General features: G+C 40.7%; 1 protein-coding gene across 1 annotated transcript in view; it reads right to left on the bottom strand.

Annotated features, from left to right (window-relative positions):
- The window catches only part of LOC145409537 (uncharacterized), a 262,433-nt gene that overhangs the window by 114,170 nt on the left and 128,263 nt on the right, over positions 1-20,000 (bottom strand). The window contains exons 4-5 of the mRNA XM_080279926.1: positions 19,446-19,635; positions 10,966-13,047 (exon numbers count right to left, since the gene is read on the bottom strand). Of these exons, the coding sequence (XP_080136052.1) occupies positions 10,966-13,047; positions 19,446-19,635 (2,272 nt within the window). The remainder of the gene's footprint in view (positions 1-10,965; positions 13,048-19,445; positions 19,636-20,000) is intronic.

The raw sequence follows: 20,000 nt of genomic DNA, 5'->3' as shown, positions 1-20,000 counted from the left end.
CTCTCTCTCTCTCTCTCTCTTACACGTTCTAGTCACATGGGAAGCGTACCAGAGATTGTTTTTGTTTGTCCCGGTGTCTTATGGCAGATTACCCAGCATCTCAGAGAGGGAGGAAGAATTTTAGAAACGCCTGACTCGGACTATGGTTTATGCTGACCTAAGTAATCCCTTCAAATGCCGTGACTTTTTCTTACAATTTTTCCTACCTCCAGGCGATTGTATTCAGCTTAAGAACGGCTGATGCAGGCTGTATCTAACCTCTGAAGACAGCACGAATAAAAATAAAAACGTCATCACACTGAATGGATATCATGTTCGCTATCTTCACCAAAGTAGGAAAATTACTCCCCTGCTACGAGCGCTTGCTGATTGAGTTCATGCATACCAGACCATAATTTTAAGCCTACCATAATTAAAATAAACAGAGAATAGGCTAGTCTTCCTGAATTACTACTCGCAAGGTCAACAGTGCCTAAACGTAATTTCCACGATTTACTCAATAAAAATGATTCAGCCTGAACTCAAGAAATGATCAGTGGAACATCTATATTTCACGGTTCCCTCTGGTCAGGATTACTCGTCTTCAACTCCAACTACCGCCAGACGATTTTAATCGGCTGTCATAAGAATCTAAGGAAATAAATACTGGTACCATTAACCCTCTCACTGTCAGGGTACCTCTAGTATCCTATTTAACCCTCTCAAGATCAGCCTAACTCCTATATTATGCCTTCTAACACCAACATTATATTTCACCCCTACTTACTGCTTTCTTTAACTAGCTGACATTCCTAGGCTGAAAGATGTTTTATACAGTATTTCTCTTCCGACAGATCCTCTTTGATATGAAAAGTGACGGACAAGCCCTACGTATGAAGTCGACGCAGTGGAACAGAATTTCTATCCCAGACTCTACATTAAGAACATTTCCCATCTTGAATCTACATTACTGTAATTATTACAGGGGACAACTTCACTATAAATGAGTGTATCCTACATAATTTCCATTTTCTGCCGCACTCGTCTCCACTGCAGGGGCGACTAACTAAATTTTACCTGTCGAAGTGTAGGAGTGTAGGCGTGAGTTACTGTGCCTGGTATGCGCTGCAGATCTCGCATAATCAAGCTAACTGAATGATGAACGAGTGCAAAATTACCGTTATTTTTAATGCCAACAGATAACTATACTTTGAGAGAGCCATCTAGCAGTGGAAAAGGAAATTCTGAACTCCATTCATTCGAAATATCTTCCCATGTTGAAAAAAAATGTTTGGGGTACCTATAAAAAAAATACGCCACTGGACCGAAGGGTTAAGGTTTGTCCATCACCTCTGAGATAAAATTCCTTTTAACTGTCAACACTAAAGCAACAATAAAGTACTGCCACAGATGAATAAAATCGTTTACCATTACCTAGAATAAAATACTGGATCTGTCTCATTCATGGAAGAGTTAACTTTAATGAATGATGTGAAGGCCTGGATGGTATCATAATTGAACAGGCATGGGCCATTTGTTCTTGATGACGTTCACATACACACACACACATAAATATGGTCAACCTGATTGTAAAAAAGCAAACTGCTCAATCGTCTACCAGTAACATACAGATGGACAAACTGATTTCGTGTGTGTGTGTGTGTGTGTGTGTGTGTGTGTGTGTGTGTGTGTATATATATATATATATATATATATATATATATATATATATATATATATATATATATATATATATATATAACTAAAAGAGGCAGAAGACACTAAACTCTTGCTTCTCTAGAAGTGGCATTTCCTCCTCCCTTGTTAAACAATCTACACTCTATGTTTATGTTCCAGTTGTCCTTGCTGCTCCTTTCCATATTTGCCATCACTTTAAAAATGACTTATTCTGGCTATCACCAAATAATTACTTTCAGTTAAGAAGAAACCTTCAAGGCTTAAAAGGTTAAAATCCTTTATGAACTTATCCCACAGCATAAAATCTCTGTTTTCCCCTCTGAGAGTATTCTCTAATTTTTCTGCTTTCCTTCCCATTCCCGCAGTACTGTAAGTTTCATCCTATATTTTCTCCTGTCTATCTATAACCAAACACTGTAATCTCACAGGGCATGGGTTCATACATACCGCCTTAACGTTGCCCTGTCCTATGGCATATGGTGGTCCTCTCTTCAACTGACACCACTCCCACTCTTTTGGCCTACCTCTCCATCTTGTCCCCTTACATCATCAATCTTCCTCCATCCTACTCTACCTCAAATCACTCAAATACATCCTCCTTGCCAATTTCTCACTCTCCCTCTTCTTCACATGGTTCAACCATCTCAGGACACTGCTCCCAACACTCTCAGACACTTCATCATCTCTCTGCTAAACATACATTCTCAACACAACTGCATGAGTCTTCCAGTCATTTTTCTATGAATTAAGAATTACTGATTTATTGGTTGGCCCACTGATCCCACAACACAACAGAAAACAAAATAGGAAACAAATCTTATGAATAATCTTTGAGAAAACAAACAGCAACAAGAATTAAGGCATTGTTATACCTATTCACAGTATTTCAGTGCATATATTGTACCAATTTATGGCAGAGATTTGATGAAGGCAGTTATTCATGGACAAGCAAAAGTAATACTGTAATCGGTTTTCCTCACAGCAAACAGCCATAGGCCAGTGATAGTGTCACCATCCACTGTCTTTCTTATCACTTCACTGTAAGCTCAACCTAGCCACAAAGTGAATGGGCTGCTCACTGGCTTTGGCTTTGTATGCTGGAGTGGGAGGACATCAATTAATGCTTATGAGAGAGCAGGTGATTTTAAATACTGATTATAACTACAATGTACAGGTGATTCTAAATGCTGATTACAACTACAAAGTCCAAATGAATGAACTAAATGCTGATAGTCAGTCAGTCAATTCAATGAGTCAGCAAAGAGTAAGTTAAAGTATTAGACTCTTACCCCAGTAACACTAAGGATAGATACTTTATTCTTGCAGCTACCAAATGATTTTATTCAGATTAAGAGACCATCTCATGGGTGAAGGGAGTTAATGAAGGCAATATCTAACCCCTCCAACTCCAAAAGTCATTCCTGAACCAGATAAAACCATTTAGGGGTGGCAAGAACTCACTAAATTATGTCACCAGGGTCAAGTACCATGTCAGTGGTTACTAAATAATATAGAAGCCAATAAAACAATGTAATATATCTGTACACAAGAAGAACCTTCTCACAAACCAAACAGGCCCACAGGACCCAGCAGCCTCCATAAGAGAAGTAGGGAGCACTTTGTTATTCATCAACTTGTAGTCCATTGAATGACATTACTATGAATGTACAGTACAGGTATCCCTTGCTTAACCAGTGGATTGCGAGCCACAGCTCAGGCTGTGCTGGCCGTGGATCACTGTTAACTATTCCACCCCCACATAAGCTTAGGCACTATGCAAAGATGGAGTGAGAGAGAATTTTATCTGTTCACCACATGATGCCCTGGATGTTTATCTTCAAGTTTATAATAAACAAAAACAAAAAACAAAAAAAATCATTTTTTCACTACTCCTAGATAAACTCATGCATGGCCCTGTGCAACGACAGATTTTTTTTTTTCTTTTCACCAGATCATGCCCTGAATGCTTATCTTCAAGCAAAAACTATTTTTTTTTTCTTCATTTTTTGCACACCATGGGGTGGGATAAAAGAAGGTAACTGCAAAATCAATGGGTTAACGATGGGGTTGCGCTGCCCCAAACCGTGAACATCAAACAATTTAACGTAAAGCAAACAGACAACCTAACATGGCATCAATAGGGATATGTCGCAGGGGCTATAAGTTTAGCCCTCTGGGGTATACCTTCATCGATCCCACATCTAACGATTGTGGACTACTGACCACACCAGAAAGTGGTCTCAATAAGTCAGGTATAATTATTTCCTTGTACAAAGGAAAAGGGGAAAAAGAAGTGTGTGGTAATCATAGAGGCATTTGTCTTCTTAGTATAATAGGAAAAGTGTATGGTAGGATACTTATCGACAGAGTTAGAGAATGAACAAAGAAATTAGTTGGAGAAGAACAGGGAGGCTTTAGGAAGGGAAGAGGTTGTGTAGATCAGATATTCATTATTAGATCTTTAGTGGAAAAGTTTCTAGAGAAGGGAAAGAAGTTGTATGCAGCTTTCATGGATTTGGAGAAAGCATATGACAGGGTGGATAGACAAGGATTGTGGAAAGTGTTAAGAATATATGGAGTAGATGGGAAGTTGTTGAATGCTGTGAAGAGTATGTACAATGGTGCGAAGGCTGCAGTGCGTGTGGATGGTGAACTAAGTGAATTTTTCTCTTTGAAAGTTGGGTTGAAACAGGGATGTGTCATGTCTCCATGGTTGTTCAATCTGTACATGGATGAGGTAATAAAAGAGGTACAAGGTAGGGTAGTGGATGTTGGAGTGGCCCTGGTGAGAGAGGATAGTGTCTGGAAACTCCCTGTACTGTTGTTTGCAGATGATGCTGTGTTGTTGAGTGAAGACGAAGGGGAGCTGCAAGGCTTGGTGGATGAGTTTGGGAGAGTGTGTAAGAAACGGAATCTAAAGGTGAATGTAGGGAAGAGTAAAGTGATGGTCTTTGAGAGGGGTGAAGTCAGTGAATGTACAGCGAGGTTGGATGGTGAGGAATTGGAAAATGTGAGTACGTTTAAGTACTTGGGTAGTGTGATGAGTAAGGATGGAGGTTTGGAGGGTGAAGTGCTTGAAAGGGTACAGCAGGGAAGAAAGGTTGCTGGTTCTCTGAAAGCAGTGATAAGAAACAGGGAAGTGAGCATGGAAGTGAAAAAGTTACTACATGACAGTATTGTGATACCAACTCTAACGTATAGAAGTGAAGCTTGGATATTGTTGGAAGGACACAAGTCAAGAGTGAGAGCAGTGGAAATGAGTTATTTAAGAGGAGCCTGTGGAGTCACATGGAGAGACAAGCTGACGAATGAGGATATAAAGGAGCGTTGTGGTGTGGATGTGATAGGAAGCGTTATGAGGAACACACTGAGGTGGTTTGGCCATGTGGAGAGAATGGAGGGTGGAAGACTGACGAAGAGAATGTATGTGAGTGAGGTGGAGGGGGGAAGAGGGAGGGGGAGGCCGAGGATGAGATGGAGGGATGGGGTGGAGAGGTATATGAGAGAGGGGGGTATGAGTTGGCAGCAGGGCAGTGAAATGGCGGGGGACAGGGCAACTTGGAGGCGATTTGTTTGTGGCCACCCCAAACGGGATTGAGCCGTCTGGCAATAGATAGATAGACAGATAGCTCTCCATGCCACAATCTTGAGTCACTTCACTGTTCAATCCCCTAACCCAGAAGTCTCCATGCAGGACTTCACTCCATCCTTCTCAGCCTGACAATGGCCTCTTTCTTTCCTCCACATTTACAACTGTGACCTCCATGGGCCAGTCACCTCCTCCCTCCTTTCAACATGTCCAAACCATTTTGGCCTACCAAACTGCATCACCACTTATATTTTCAATACCAGATTTCTCTCACTGCACAATACTCTTAAGCTCCATCATTTACCGAGACCTTAGATATCCATACCATCAATCTCTGTAATGTATCCACTTTGTTTAGCTACAGGTCAAGTCTCACTGCCACACAGCATTACGCTTATCACGTGTTTTGTACAAAGAACAAGCCTAGTTAGTTCACAGTCAACTAAAGCACCACATACTGCCACTGTAACCACTGCAGATGAATACCAGTTGGGGAAAAAAAAAAAAAAAAAAGCAACTTCAGGTAATGGCAGTAAAGACTTACCATGAAACACTGCACTCACATTTTTCATACAACGCCATTATTCATGCATATCATGTATCACTCACATCTTCATATTTTTGCTTCTGAGTTTTCAATGAAGTGAAAACCTTGTGATGTTAATCAGAAAAGGGTGAAAAAAAAAAAAAAAAAAGGAAACTTGAAACCAAAGATAAAGTTAGAGTAACCAGAGCATTGTTGAGCAAAGGATACCTGTATTACAAGTGTTAGTCAACCAAATAACATCAGTCCCTCTCTATGGTTGTAGGTTATCTTTCCTCTAGGTTGTGTTATGTGCCCATTACTATGAAAGCATGTGGTGATAAGGACTACAGTACATTATTATTGAAAAGGCCCCCAGCAGGTTATATGGCAGTCTAATGCCCACACTAAATACTGGGTAAGCCTTGCCTGGGGGTGTCTGGGGTGTGCTGGAGGCTTAGGTCCGGTGCGGGTCTGTTTGGCTGCGAGTTGTGTCTCTCTTCCACCTGCTCTCAGAATAACAGCATTAACCTTAACTCATAAAACACTTTATCAGTTCCTCTCAAGTATGCCAGTGGGTGATAAATTTTAATTAATTTTGCTCATACGTCCATTTTGTCTGGGAAAGTATGCAGGTAAAATGACTGGAATAATAAAAACATGTTTATTGGCTGCAACAGGGGTGTACATGACATGCAGCGGTGTGTGGGTTAGACTGTGAAATGTTGCATATTTTTGATAATGGCATACTGTATGTATGGGGAATTGTGTAAATATTGTTATCGCTGGGTAACACAGATTTGATGGTGCTTCTCTAAAATGTGTAAAGGAATTCTGCTATTTTGGTGATATGATCAGGACTGGGGATGAGGCAGAAACTAACTCCACTGTTGGAAGCAGAGGTGGGATGAGGAAATTCAGAGGATTGTTACCTCTGACAATGACGTAACTCACTTTACACTGTTTTTTGGTGTGAGGAGTGTGATGCTGTATGCCTCTGAAATATGGCTAATAAAGGGTGAGGATGCTAAAAGATTAGAGTGAACTGAAATGAGGATGATGCTATGGTTAAGGAATGCCTCCTTGATGGATAGGTCTGATAATGTAGCAATAAGAGAATAGTCTGGTATGATGCTGCTACTGTGAGTGAGGCAACAGGCAAGATGTAGGTGGGGAAGGCAGCAGGTGTGTCTGGGTTGACTGCCGAAATGTTGAAGGCCTTAGGAGATATTGGGGTGAGGTTAGTCACTGACCTGATAAATATGATTATATATGAGTGTGTTGTCCCCGATGATTGGTTGAAGAGTGTAATTGTAAATCTGTATAAAGGGAAGGGTGATGCCCTGGAAAGAGGAAATTATAGAGGTAATGAAGAGAGTTCTAGAAGGTATGATTAGAGAATGAGTGAATACTGATGATGCAGTTTGGGTTTATGCCAGGCAGGGGACTACCGATGCCATATTCATTGTTCGACAGCTTCAGGAAAAATATATTAGGAAGAAATGGGATCTGTATTTTGTTACTGTTAATTTGGAAAAGGCCTTTGACAGAGTCCCAAGAGAGATGGTATAGTGGGCAATGAGGAAACTTGGCTTGGAGGAGTGGCTGGTTAGGGTGGTTATGGTTATGTATGTGGGTGCTCGCACCCAGGTAAGAGTGAATGGAGATTTGAGTGACGGGTTTTCCGTGAACATTGGAGTGCATCAGGGGTCAGTTTTGAGTCCCATGTTGCTTATCATAGTACCTGAAGCCCTCTCACGTGACTTCAGAAACGGACTCCTGTGGGAGATGTTGTATGCTGATGATTTGGTCTTGATTGCATAGAATGAAAGGGAGGCAGAGGATAGACTTAGGAAGTGGAGAGATTGTATGGGGCACAAGGGCTTAAGGGTAAATTCAGATAAAACAAAAGTGATGATATCTAGAGTTGAAGCAGTACTGGCAAAGACAAGGGAGAGTGGCCACGTACAGTTTGCCACAAGGGTGTGGGAAGTAATTCCATCTTGTGCGGTGTTTGTGATAAATGGGTGCACAAGAGATGTTGTGGTATCAGAGGTAGACTGCGAGATAATGCTGATTTTATATGTGCGGCGTGTCAGGGAGAGCAGGTGGAGATTGTCAGGCATGAAAGGATTGAACTTGCTGGTGAGTCTCTTGAGTGTGTGGAAGAGTATTGTTATTTGGGAGACATGTTGTGTGCTGAAGGAGGGGCTGGAGCTAGCTCTGTGGCTAGGGTGAGAAATGGTTGGAAGAAGTTCAGGGGGCTGCTGCCTTTACTGACACTGAGAGGACTCTCCCTACGTGCTAAGGGGTCTTTGTATGCAGCATGTGTTAGGAGTATAATGCTGTATGGTAGTGAGACCTGGGCAGTAAAGGAGGAGGATATTTGCAGGCTTAGATGTACAGAAATGACAAAGATTAGGTGGATGTGCAGTGCGTCCTTGCAGGCAAGGCCTGGGGGGGCTGGGTTTACGATGGAAAAGTTGAGAGGTAAGATGGGACTGGAGTGTATTGGTGTTGTGATGAGGAGAGGTATATTGAGATGGTTTGGGCATGTGGAGAGGATGGGGGATGATAATTGAGTGCAGAAGGTGAGAAGTGTTAATACTGGGGGTGGCGTTGTGAGGGGTAGACCGAGAAAGACATGGGACGAGGTCATTAAGTGTGACCTTAGGGTTAAGGGACTGAACAGGGAGGCTGGAATAGATCGTGCAGCATGGACAGCCACCATTAGGTGACCAAGGCCGACGCATGCATGCATGTTGGAGCATTCAAAAACGAAAACGAAGTGTATGTGACGATGTGAATAAATGAGATAGTACAGACATGTGGAGATACCTGTGTGTGAAAAAGTTAACCAGATGAGAGGGATTATGGATGCGAATGTCAGAGGGATTATGGATGTGAATGTCAGAGGCAGAATGCCTAGGTCCTAAACTACAAAGACATGGGATGAGGTCTTGCATAAAAAGCTCGAGGTAAAAGGACTAACCCACGGGTTCCCAACCTGGGGTACATGTACCCTCAGGGGTACATCTGCACTTCTCAGGGGGTACATAGGGGTCAGAGAGAATAACTATGGTGTACAATACACAGTGTTCTAATCTACAGTCAGATTGCACAAAGTCATGTTTTTATCAATTTCCTCATTTTTGTTAGCAAAACTTTTAAAATTATATCAGTGAGGTGACTATACCATTGTTTTCATTATTATGTGACTTCCTGCAGCCCGCAATCTGTATTGGATGTGAAACGATCAGGTATGTATACAACGACTCGAGGCAGCGATGGTACAGCCTGGTAATGTCCGAGTCACTCCGTCCTACTGAAGCTCACAGCTAGTGAAGGTGTGTTAACATTACTCGTCACCAGAACTGTTGCCGTAGCTTTGTTGCAAGTGTTACATACAAAGCTTACTCTACATAACAAGAACAATAAATGAAAAACAAGAATTTCCGAAATTAATTAAAAAGATGTATTTTTTTAATGTCGTTTCGACATTATTTTAAAAAATACATTTTTAAAATAAATTTTGGAAATTCTTGTCTTTTCATTTATTGTTCTTGTTATACAAATTCACTGAGTTCAGTTTACTGATGTTATCAATACTAAGATCGCTATGCAGTCTCCACATACAGATTTCATAATAAAATAAAATTAATATAGTTTTATCAATTTTTGATCCTTAATTTTTTGCGGTACATGGGAACCTGTCAGAATGCCCAAGGGGTAAAGAGGAACAAAATGGTTGGGAACCCCTGGGTCATTTACCAAAGATGCTGCAAAAGATCAAGCAGCCTGGGGAACAGCCATCAAGTGACCTAAGCTTAATCAGGATAGTATGCCCCAAGTCTTCATGAATACATATGTAAATGTTGTTATGGCCCCAGGTTCTTCTGCATGTAAACTCAGTGTACAGTAAGGAAACTGACCACTTCAGCTGCTGAGGCTGTTAAATTTGTTTTGTGACAAAGAGGGACAAGAGGTGAATCAGTGTCAAGGTGTCAGGGCCACATTACAGAAGAGCATAGTGAGTTGTCTGTGTTATATCATGTGTTGGTGTGAATGTAAGTGGGGAGGTTTATGACCACAATGCAATCTGGATATGTAAACTCCTGTCACAAGGAAGGCTAACCGTAGTGGGATGAATGGAAAATGTTGCTTGGGTGAAGGATTTGGATGGCTGCAGTGCCTATGTGTTTGTATGCAAGCTTATGTAGTGTACTGTGGGTGGAGGAAGACTGATGTTAATGAGGAATACTACTGTATGCAGTGCTGGGAAGGTATGTAAATGATAATCGCTGCAGTCATGCTCTGTGTCTGGTGTCAGTTGTAAGTAGTAGTAGTAAACTTTTAGGATCATATTCTAGGTGGCACTGGAGGCATTGTAGCACCTGCTTCCTTCACTATGTATACAGCATATTACCTTCAGCATTCTTTTGTACATTATTTATACTGCTTTCATATTATTATACTTTGCATCAATAACATACAACACGGACGCTGAAGTGCAATATGCAAAATATATTTATATATACATACATACTGTACATATATACATATACACACACACATATATATATATCTATATCTATCTATCTATCTATCTATCTATATATAGATAGATAGATAGATATTGATATAGATATAGATATAGATATATATAGATGTAGATATAGCTCAGGAAGAGACATTAAAAGATCTCCAAAGCCATTCAGATACAACCCTTACTTCCATGTAGGCAACACAGCATGCTTGAGCTACATGCAGTATTATTATTATATTATTCTTTAGTGGATATTTTGCTTTAGAAAAAAAAAAATCACTCCCAGTTTTAAGAAAGCATAAAGTTATTGTGTTGCTCTCAACACTGCAACACAAAACAAACGTTACAGTTAAAATTAAAAAATGCTTGTTTGAGTTCCACTATGTTTACAGTACAGTACATGTCTTCATTATGTATGACTGATGTGTTCCAAAGTCACAAGCTTTTCCATACAAGAGGTACGGTAGCTACTGTAAACCGGGGGACCATAAGTACCAGTGGAACTTCAATCAGTTCTCTCTCTCTAATTCACTGTATCTTTAACTGGAAAACAGAAAAAAAAAAAAAGTGGCATATAAAAGGGAATTATATATGGCATCTTTTAAATACTGAACAAGTAAAATCACTCACCTTTGCCTTTTTTGCCGACCATGAGGGAGGTGGCTCGACGAAGTTCCTTATTCTCCTTCTTGATATCCGCAGGGGTCAGGTTGGGTGGCAAGGTGGAGTGCTTCTTCTTCTTGCCATGGGGTGCAGGGGAAGAAGCAGCCTCAGCAATGTCCTCAATGCTCCTGAATCGACCTGAGCCATCGCGGGTGAGAGGCACAACAGATGGGCTGAGGGAAGGAAGGCGGGAGTACTCCTGAGGTGATGGCAGGGCTGACTCACGAACCGATGACCTCCACGGTTCACGGATGATGTCGCCATGGATGCGTGTGGATGATCTTGAGGTGGATGTGAGCTTGGTTGTGGTGGCACGGGTGGTGGCAGCAGAGGAGGATGGAGTAGGGGTTCTGCTGCCACTGCGGACGGAATCAGCTATTCTGGAAAGCAGGCGGCCTGACCGGCTGCTTCTTGATCCTAGGCTACCCTGATCTTCGGTTATGACAGCTAAGGTGTCTGGTCTTGGCCGCGGCTCCAAGTTTTTAAGATTCTCCAAAAACTCACGGTCTGTAAGTGGGTTGTCATTGTCATGGGTGCTATAGTGGCTGGCCAAGGAACCATTAATAGCACTACTAACTTCACTTCCACTTTCTGCCTGCTCTTGTTGACCATAGAGATCATCCACATGGGTTATCTTATCCACTGACTGACTGAACTGACTGGATGCCAAATCTAAGGCCTCATCTCTTCCTGAGCCTGGGTTGTGTAGCCAGCTTGGGTTCTTACTGGATGCAGGAGTAGAGGGAACTGACCTGGCAGGGTGTCTAGCTGGGTCCCTCTGACTGGGAGGTTTTGGGGTCCAATGCATTGACTCATCTCTGGGTGGAGGTGGGGGTGGAATTTCTAATGTCTCCTGCATCTGGACCTCCACCTCATCCCCCTCATCTCTGTTTCTCTCAATGTCCTCTGAGGCAATGGATGCTCGACTGCGAACTGTCTCCTTTTCTCTCCTGTTCTTGGTGTTACTGGAGTCCTGAGGTGAGGTGAGGGAGGGTGGGGTGTTGGATAAATCACTAGCTCCACTCTCATCAGTTCTGGTTGTGCTAAATATTGATCCCAAGCCACTATCAGCTCTGTCTTCAACCTGAGTTCCGTTCAGCATTTCCTTTGATACTGGTGGAGGTTTGAACTGTGGAGGACTCTCATCTAACCCTTCAATTAAACCTTCTTTTAGCATGTGCCTTATTGTGTCAAACTTTTCACTTGGTTTGGAACTACTTGAGCCAGAACTCTGAGAACTATCTCTAGAGCTCTGTCTGTTGAAGTTTCCTGAATCCCCTTTAGCACTGCCATTTTCTGCCTTAACACTCTCTCTGGGACTGACAATATTTTCTGTTGATCTTGAGGAAGACTTTTTAACCTTGCCATTGACATCCTTTCTGTCTCTATAGTTGTTCCCTTTCTGCATGCTGTTGCTGCCTGATACAGGGGTGGTCGGAGAAGGCCTTGATCTTGACTTCTCATAGGCTGAACTCCTCGCCTGTCCAGCATTCATGTAGTCAAATGAGGCTGTTGAACTTTCCATGGATGCCAGGGATTCCACTGATGTCTGGTGATGTGGATTCTGACTCATTGTGGAGGGACGTGATGGAGCTGCAGTGGAATCCTCAAGAGAGTCATCAGAGAATCCATTTTCATGATCAACTGGGGGCAACCCTTGGTGGAACTCTTTCATCATATTCTGGAGGGGCGTCGGTGGGTTCTTTATTGGTGTGGAAGCCTTTGATGATCTACCTGCGCCTATAGGAGCATTGTGCAAACTGTCGTCACTAAGCGAGTCTCTGTTACCCACTCTCTTCTTCTCTCCACTTGCTTCATTGGCTGGGCAGAACTGGGACCCTTGTAGGATGTCTGAATCATTGCCATCTGATTCATCACCATCATCATAGTCAGGAGTGGGGGAAGGTGGGGCTGGGATGAACATTCTGGATGAATCATTAAACACACCTGACACAATAAACGCTCCACCGGCTCTGCCCCCTCGACCTCCTCCAGTGTTATGCCCATCTTCACCAACCACAGGGGCCTCTTCGAATCCGCTGTCCTTCCCTGTAAATAATTCTGACATTAGTTGATGACAAGTAAAGGACGTATTGCATTTCAAGCATTCTTTTCTCTTCCCTATACAGAAGAATTGAACTGAAGGGTTAGAATCAATGTTTAAAAAAAAAACAGTTGAAAAGAAATAAAAAATCAGTAATAGAAAAAAAAAAAATCTTTGCCACTCTGGCAGTTAACTGCAAACTGTACTGGAAACTAAAGTAGCTGGTCTAAGGTTAGGTGATCGATTAATTCAGGGGTCAGTTAATCAACAGTTGAATAATCAAAGGCTCAGTGTACAGTGCAGTACTGTACAGTAAAACCTCGATATAATGGACTGCAATATACAGGCAAACCTTGACTTACGATACCCCTAGATGTGATACCCCGGAAGAGTGATGGGGGTAGAAATACCACCCTACCCTGCCTCTCATAGGCCTACCCCTGGTTTTGTGATGGGTTCCAGTTTTTTAAAAACCAATCTTGATAAAATTTTAACTTAAATTTTGTGTTTAGGTTGATTTATAATCTGTTGTTAGACTTAGATTAATGTGTTTTCGTCATAGGTGGAATGAACACCGTCAGTTGGGGTACGGAATCTTGCCCATAAGATGAGGTACAAAACTGTGTGGTCAACTAGGCTAGTCAACTCAACAAAGAATATTTTGTGTCTGGCCACTGAACTCTCATCTAACATATCATGGAATACATAATTACAATTCTAAATAAATATTAAGAATTATGAAAACCTTACAGAGTGCATATTTCTTACACTGATGAAAACTGCGACACTGATAAATCATGTGTTTACATTTGGGCTATTCAAGGAAAAATGCTTTGAAAATAAAAAGGAATTTTTAAATAAATGTTGGAAAATAAGAGAAAACAAGGAGCTCACCAGGCAGAAAAGTAACTTAAAGGACATAAAGAGGGGCCTTTGAACAGGCTATCCCGATCACATAATCGATCGATAAATTGTGTTTATGTTCAGGTTGTTCAAGGGAAAACACTTATACGAGTCGGAGATCTCATTCTCCAGTGACCTTGACTGGGTACACGCGAGACGAGCACTGGTTTTAGGCTTAGGTTAGCTTCTTTTACAGCTGTTAGGCCATTTAGATTGGCTTCAAACTTTTTTGGGACTCATTTGGGTTGGTTTAAGACTTGGTTGGGGGGAAACCCAAGGCTCAAAAACACATCCCTATACTTTACATGTTAAATCTACCCCAGGATATGACATCCCACCTAGTGATGGGTTTTTACTTAACCAATTGCACTGTTAAAAAGGGGGATGTCTGTACTGGAATTCGCTTTTACCAGAATCGAGGAGCCACCTGTATTAAATTCTTATACAGTAACACCAACTATAATGGACTAATTGGGGCCCAAGCCATTCTGAAAAAAGAGAAATTCTGATAAAAGCGACATTCAGACTTCCCCCTGTTAACCAGCACCAAGTGCACCAATGGTTTTTAGGCTAAACTATTCTCACTAACATTACAGTACTGTACTGTACTATACATTCACTACAATAATCAAATAGTATAATATATATAATAATACTGTACTGTACATTGATATGTCTTTTATTTACCTTGTTGTGGTAAGCACAGCTGAAATGGGCAGGCAGTTAGGACTGCTTCTGGCTTTATCGGACTTTTTCCGATATACTGTATAAGGATTTAGTCTGGCAGCTCCCCGATTCTGATAAAAGCGAATTCCGATCTACTGAAGTCTGTTATGTCAAGGTTTTACTGGATATCGCAAAACGTCCGATAAAGCCAGAAGTGGTCCGGACTGCCTGACCACTTCAGCTATGTTCATCACAATAAGGTAAATAAAAGACATATGTCTCTGAGTACAGTACAGTACTGTATTACAATATATGCCAGTATTATACCTTTTATTATAGTGAATGTATAATACAGTATAGTACCTTACCACAATGGTAGTGAAAAACTGCTGGTGCGATCTGGACTAATGTCTGATGTACGGTATCGGAAAAAGTCTGGGTTAGCAGGGGGAAGTCCAGATGTCGCTTTTATCGGATTTTCGCTTTTTTCGGAAAGGCTTGGGTCCCAATTAGTCCGTTATAGTAAGGTTTTACTGTATGGTACATTGCTGATCACAAAAAATTGGAATCAACAATAAACTATGGTACAATGATTTTTTTTTCCTTCTTGCTGTATTTCACGTACATCATACAACTATACCCCAGTTTAACAATGCAATTGGTTAAGTAAAAACCCATCATTAGGCGGGGTATGGTATATCAGGGTTGATTTAACATGTAAAGTAACTGGATGCGTTTTTCAGCCTAGGGTTTCCCCCTCACCCAAGTCCAAAACCCACCCAAATGAGCCCAAAAACAAGTTTAATGCCAATCTAAATGGCCTAACAGCTGTAAAAGAAGCTAACCTAAGCCTAACACTTGTAAATGACTCACTAAAACCAACATATAAAATCTGAAAATCATCAAGTACCGGTACATCTGGAAAAAATAAAGCTTAGTAAACTGAACCCAAAAATGACAATGTTCACCCCACCTATGGCTAGAACATATAAGTCTAAAAACAGTTTAAAAATCAACCTAAACACACAATATTTGTCTAAAATATCATCAAAATCAGTAAAATAAATCAAAACCCATCGTTATATTGGGGTTTGGCAGGGTATGGTGGTATATCTACCCCCATAGTTATGCCGAAGTATCATATCCAGGGGTATCATATATTGAGGTATACCTGTATTATCATGATAACACTTCTGTCACGTACAGTATCAGCTTTAATTCCCTTACAATACTAGTGTTTGCTTATGATGGGAAAGGCTTGGTTTGCTTATTATCTTTCCTGATTTGCAATGGAACCATTACTAAGAAAAGATGTACATAATGACATACAACAGTAGCATGCCTCAAAACTCACAAGACACTGCTGATACGCAAATGGCAATCACTGTGTACAAGTGACAAAACACATCAAGCTAGGGGTTTGCACTGTTTGACTGAACTGGTATGATATGTAACAATACGCTGAACCAATACACTATATATGCACTGCATTATATACGGGTTTACGCATTCTGATAATTCCTTGATTTATAACATAAACCTTTTCTAACTGTAGATACCATAGTGAACCCAGCAGTCAACATGCAACTGAATGAATGTCTGAAAACAGAAATCACCAATCACAGGATAATATATGCTGTGAAATATACAAACTTTTATCCATGGTGACACACAAATTATCAAACCTTTGCAATTCCTTGATTTTTAATAAAGTATCGACAGCAAAATTTTGACGACAAGTCCTGACCATTCCTGCTGTGCCAAAACAAGTGATATTTCATATTTTTCTTGTTAAAAATGCTTTAATTTTGTGTTTAAAAAGTTTGGTGACTGATTTGTTACACAATACCGGATGAGAGAAAGCACAAAATATCCATGTATTGACAGGAAGGTACTGTACTGGTTATGTGGTTTATCAAGAGCCAGTAAAAACCTGTACGTCAAGCCATCAGATGGTCCACTGCGTCCATGCCTCGTACACTGTATATCAAACTTTTAGGAATGTGAAAGGATTGTTCAATTGGCTGAAAGAGCCTGTTAACTCCTTTGAATACAATCTGTGTCACAAAATATACTCCCTGAAGTTGCACACTTGGTCCAAATTGTATCACAAAATTTGGCTATTGAAAATGCACTATCCTGCACTTTGACACAATTCACATATTTAAAACTACCTCCTAAAGTTGCATTTTGACACTAACCTTATCACAAAACCTGGAAAATTATTTTGAAATAAAAATGGTGCTCAAAAAGCCAACAACTCACCCCCTGCCAGAAGGACTCTCTCAGAAAGTTACAAGCCAAACTTTGGTAAATTGAGGTTCCGTTCATTATAATAAGAATTTAGCTATTGAATTTAATTTTTACTTATAGTATGTATATTGAGCTGTAAATAAAATCTTACATTAGTACTAAAGTCTGTAAATATTATGTGGGAGGAAAACAATCAATGGTGGAAAGGCTGTCTGGTGATGTAATTTTTTTTTTTTTTTCCTTATAGGTATAATGCATGAACATGAACAAGAACTAGTGTGAATGTAGAACTAACTTATGCAGCAACATTAGTTCTGATCACCTGCATCCATACATAAAGCAAAATACTTGAATTGATTGTGTGACTTTTCCTGAACTGCATCCCTAACTCAAGGCTACGGTACCAATAAACCTGTATTAATTCATTCATTGTTAACAGAAATTCATCATCCTGGCCGTTTCTTCCCACTATGAGGTAAGATCCAGAAACAAGGAAAGACAATGTGATAAAGTTAGCGACCTATCAATAGCATGTGCATTGAAATGTCCAGAAAATTGTTCACAGCGCCATTTAAATCCCCGGATGCTGACTCCATCTCGCAAGCTGATCCATCTGTAAGCTTTCCAATAGAGTCTGACCATAACTAACTTCATCAAAAATGGCTACACAATAAGTAATACACACAGCTAATACTATATACCACAAAACTTACCTGTTAACACGTTATAAAGTGTAAAATACGCGAACCACGATCTATACCACCGTCACTGAGTCAAGCGAGTACCTACAAACCTAAATAACGTCATTTCCTCTTATACGATCTTCTATTTACTCATTCATTTATCTTTTCATATTATAAACAGAAAACAAAAACTGCTTATCAAGAAGAAATTAGATACATAAAGAGGGCCAATTAATCCCTTCACTCCATGACTTAACTTTAAATGTCATGCACCCCCAAAACAAGATGGCTTGTTTACATAACGGCTATTTAACTTGGACTTTTAAACCTTCATCAACAAACTAACCCGGGCTGCCAGACGCATGGGTAAAAAATAGGACAGACATACCATAAAATAAGACAGTTACAATAAAATAGGACAGACACCGTGAAAAAGGGGGCAAATTAAGGGGAAAAAGGACAGATATATGTGTATTTATATACATGCATGCAGACATACAGTACATACGCTCTATGAGAGAGAGAGAGAGAGAGAGAGAGAGAGAGATGAAATAAAAGTATACAAAGTGCATCCAAAACAAAAGGAAGTGGCTAAAGGAGATGATGGGTCTTGCAATACACCTTCAACAAATACATCTGCATAACATGTAAAGCAGCGAGGCAGAGGCCCTTAGTTCTTACCTGTGCAAAGCTCTGGGAGACGATGACGATGATCCTGTATTCTCATCCAGTAGAGAAGTTCCCTGACAACTCCTCCTTAGCGATTTATTATTGGATATGGCTGGCTAATACCATTTTGTAGGCTATTCTTGCACAGTATGGCAATATCGTAAGGATTTATGTACCACAGACGAAGACAGTAAGCAGTAATAAGCAAAATAAATCGCTTAGGAAAAGGTGACAGGGAACTTCCTTAACTGACGAGAAGCCGGACTCAACAAAACAACGATGAATGTGAAACTGACGGCGATGAGTAAGATGATGATGATGATGATGATAAGGAAATAAATGATGATGATGATGATGGTGATGATAAGGTAGAAATAATAATAATTCATTATCTCATCATCATTCGGACCTCCTTTCCCACCCCAGGGTAGGATGAGGAGTAGCAACGTCCAGACATCCCAGATTTGCCCAATCCAATGGGCCATGCTTCCATTCACTCACCATTCAAGCCCCCGGAATCCTGACTCTATCTGATACGCCAAAAACATTCATCACATACTGTTGCTTCACATAAACGTATCCGACAGAGTCAATCCGTACGCTGCCACGTTAAAAAGAGGTGTCAAATCCCTGATCATGCGTTTCTCCTCACAATATTCATCCAGCCAGCTCGATCTCTTGTCAGTCTTCTAGCCTCACCGACTACCATACCTCTTTTCCTCACACACTCATCCACCACATCCCTCCACCTTCTCCTTGGCCTGCCTCGCCTCCTCCCTCCTTCAAATTCACTTAGATATACCTTTTTCATCACTCTATTGTTATCCATTCTCTCCACAAGACCATACCATCTCAGTACACTCTCTTCGATTCTGGTGTCCACAGACTTCCTCATTCCACATCTTTGACAAATCACATTATTTCGTATCGTATAATAATAATAATAATAATAATAATAATAAGGTAACAGTAATGATGATGATGATCATGATGATGATGAGTAATGTATCTTTAATGATGGTGATGATGATGATGGTATGATGAGTAAGGTACCATTAATGATGATGATGATGGTACCAGTGATGATGATGATGATGATGATGATACCAGTAATGATAATAAGTAAGATAATAAGAGAGATGATGATGATTAGATAATGATGATGATACCAGTACTGATGATGATAATAATAATAATGATGGTGATGATGATAGGCCAACTTTACGCACCTGAAGAGAAGTGGGGGAGTGAGGTGGAGCTCTTCATATTTCCAGTGCACCTCACCGCCTCTCCCACCCTGAACTCCGACCCAGCCTCCCCGCCCCACCGCCGCCCCCCGTGACGCTGGTCCTCGGTCGGGGAGCTGCGGCCGGAACTGTCTGAGTGTCCGATCGAGGTCAGACGGCGACTTCCGGGTCTCTGTCGGGTCAGGTTACATATCACACACGGATGCTTATGGAACCGATATAACCATGAATTGCATAAAATAAGTATTGTTCTATTTAGCTTATCATATCTATCTATCAACAGCTTGTCTATCTAAAGTGTCAGTATATCTATTTTCTATCTATCTTCGAACTATCTTGTCTATCTAAATCTCTACATTTTCTACCTGTCAATATATCTATCTATCTATATTTATACCTGTCAGTCTGTCTATATTTTCTACCTGTCTATCTATTTATCTATTTTCTATCTACGTCTATCTACCTATCTGCCTATCTATATTTAATTTAGTGTCTGTTTCACTGCTGACACTGCAACCATTAACCCACTTTTGACTG

The sequence above is a fragment of the Coenobita brevimanus genome, chromosome 81 (genome assembly GCF_032717465.1).
Source record: "Coenobita brevimanus isolate Jiangsu-jjx chromosome 81, ASM3271746v2, whole genome shotgun sequence".
Lineage (NCBI taxonomy): Eukaryota > Metazoa > Arthropoda > Malacostraca > Decapoda > Coenobitidae > Coenobita > Coenobita brevimanus.
This window is presented reverse-complemented; position numbering and strand designations above follow the sequence as displayed.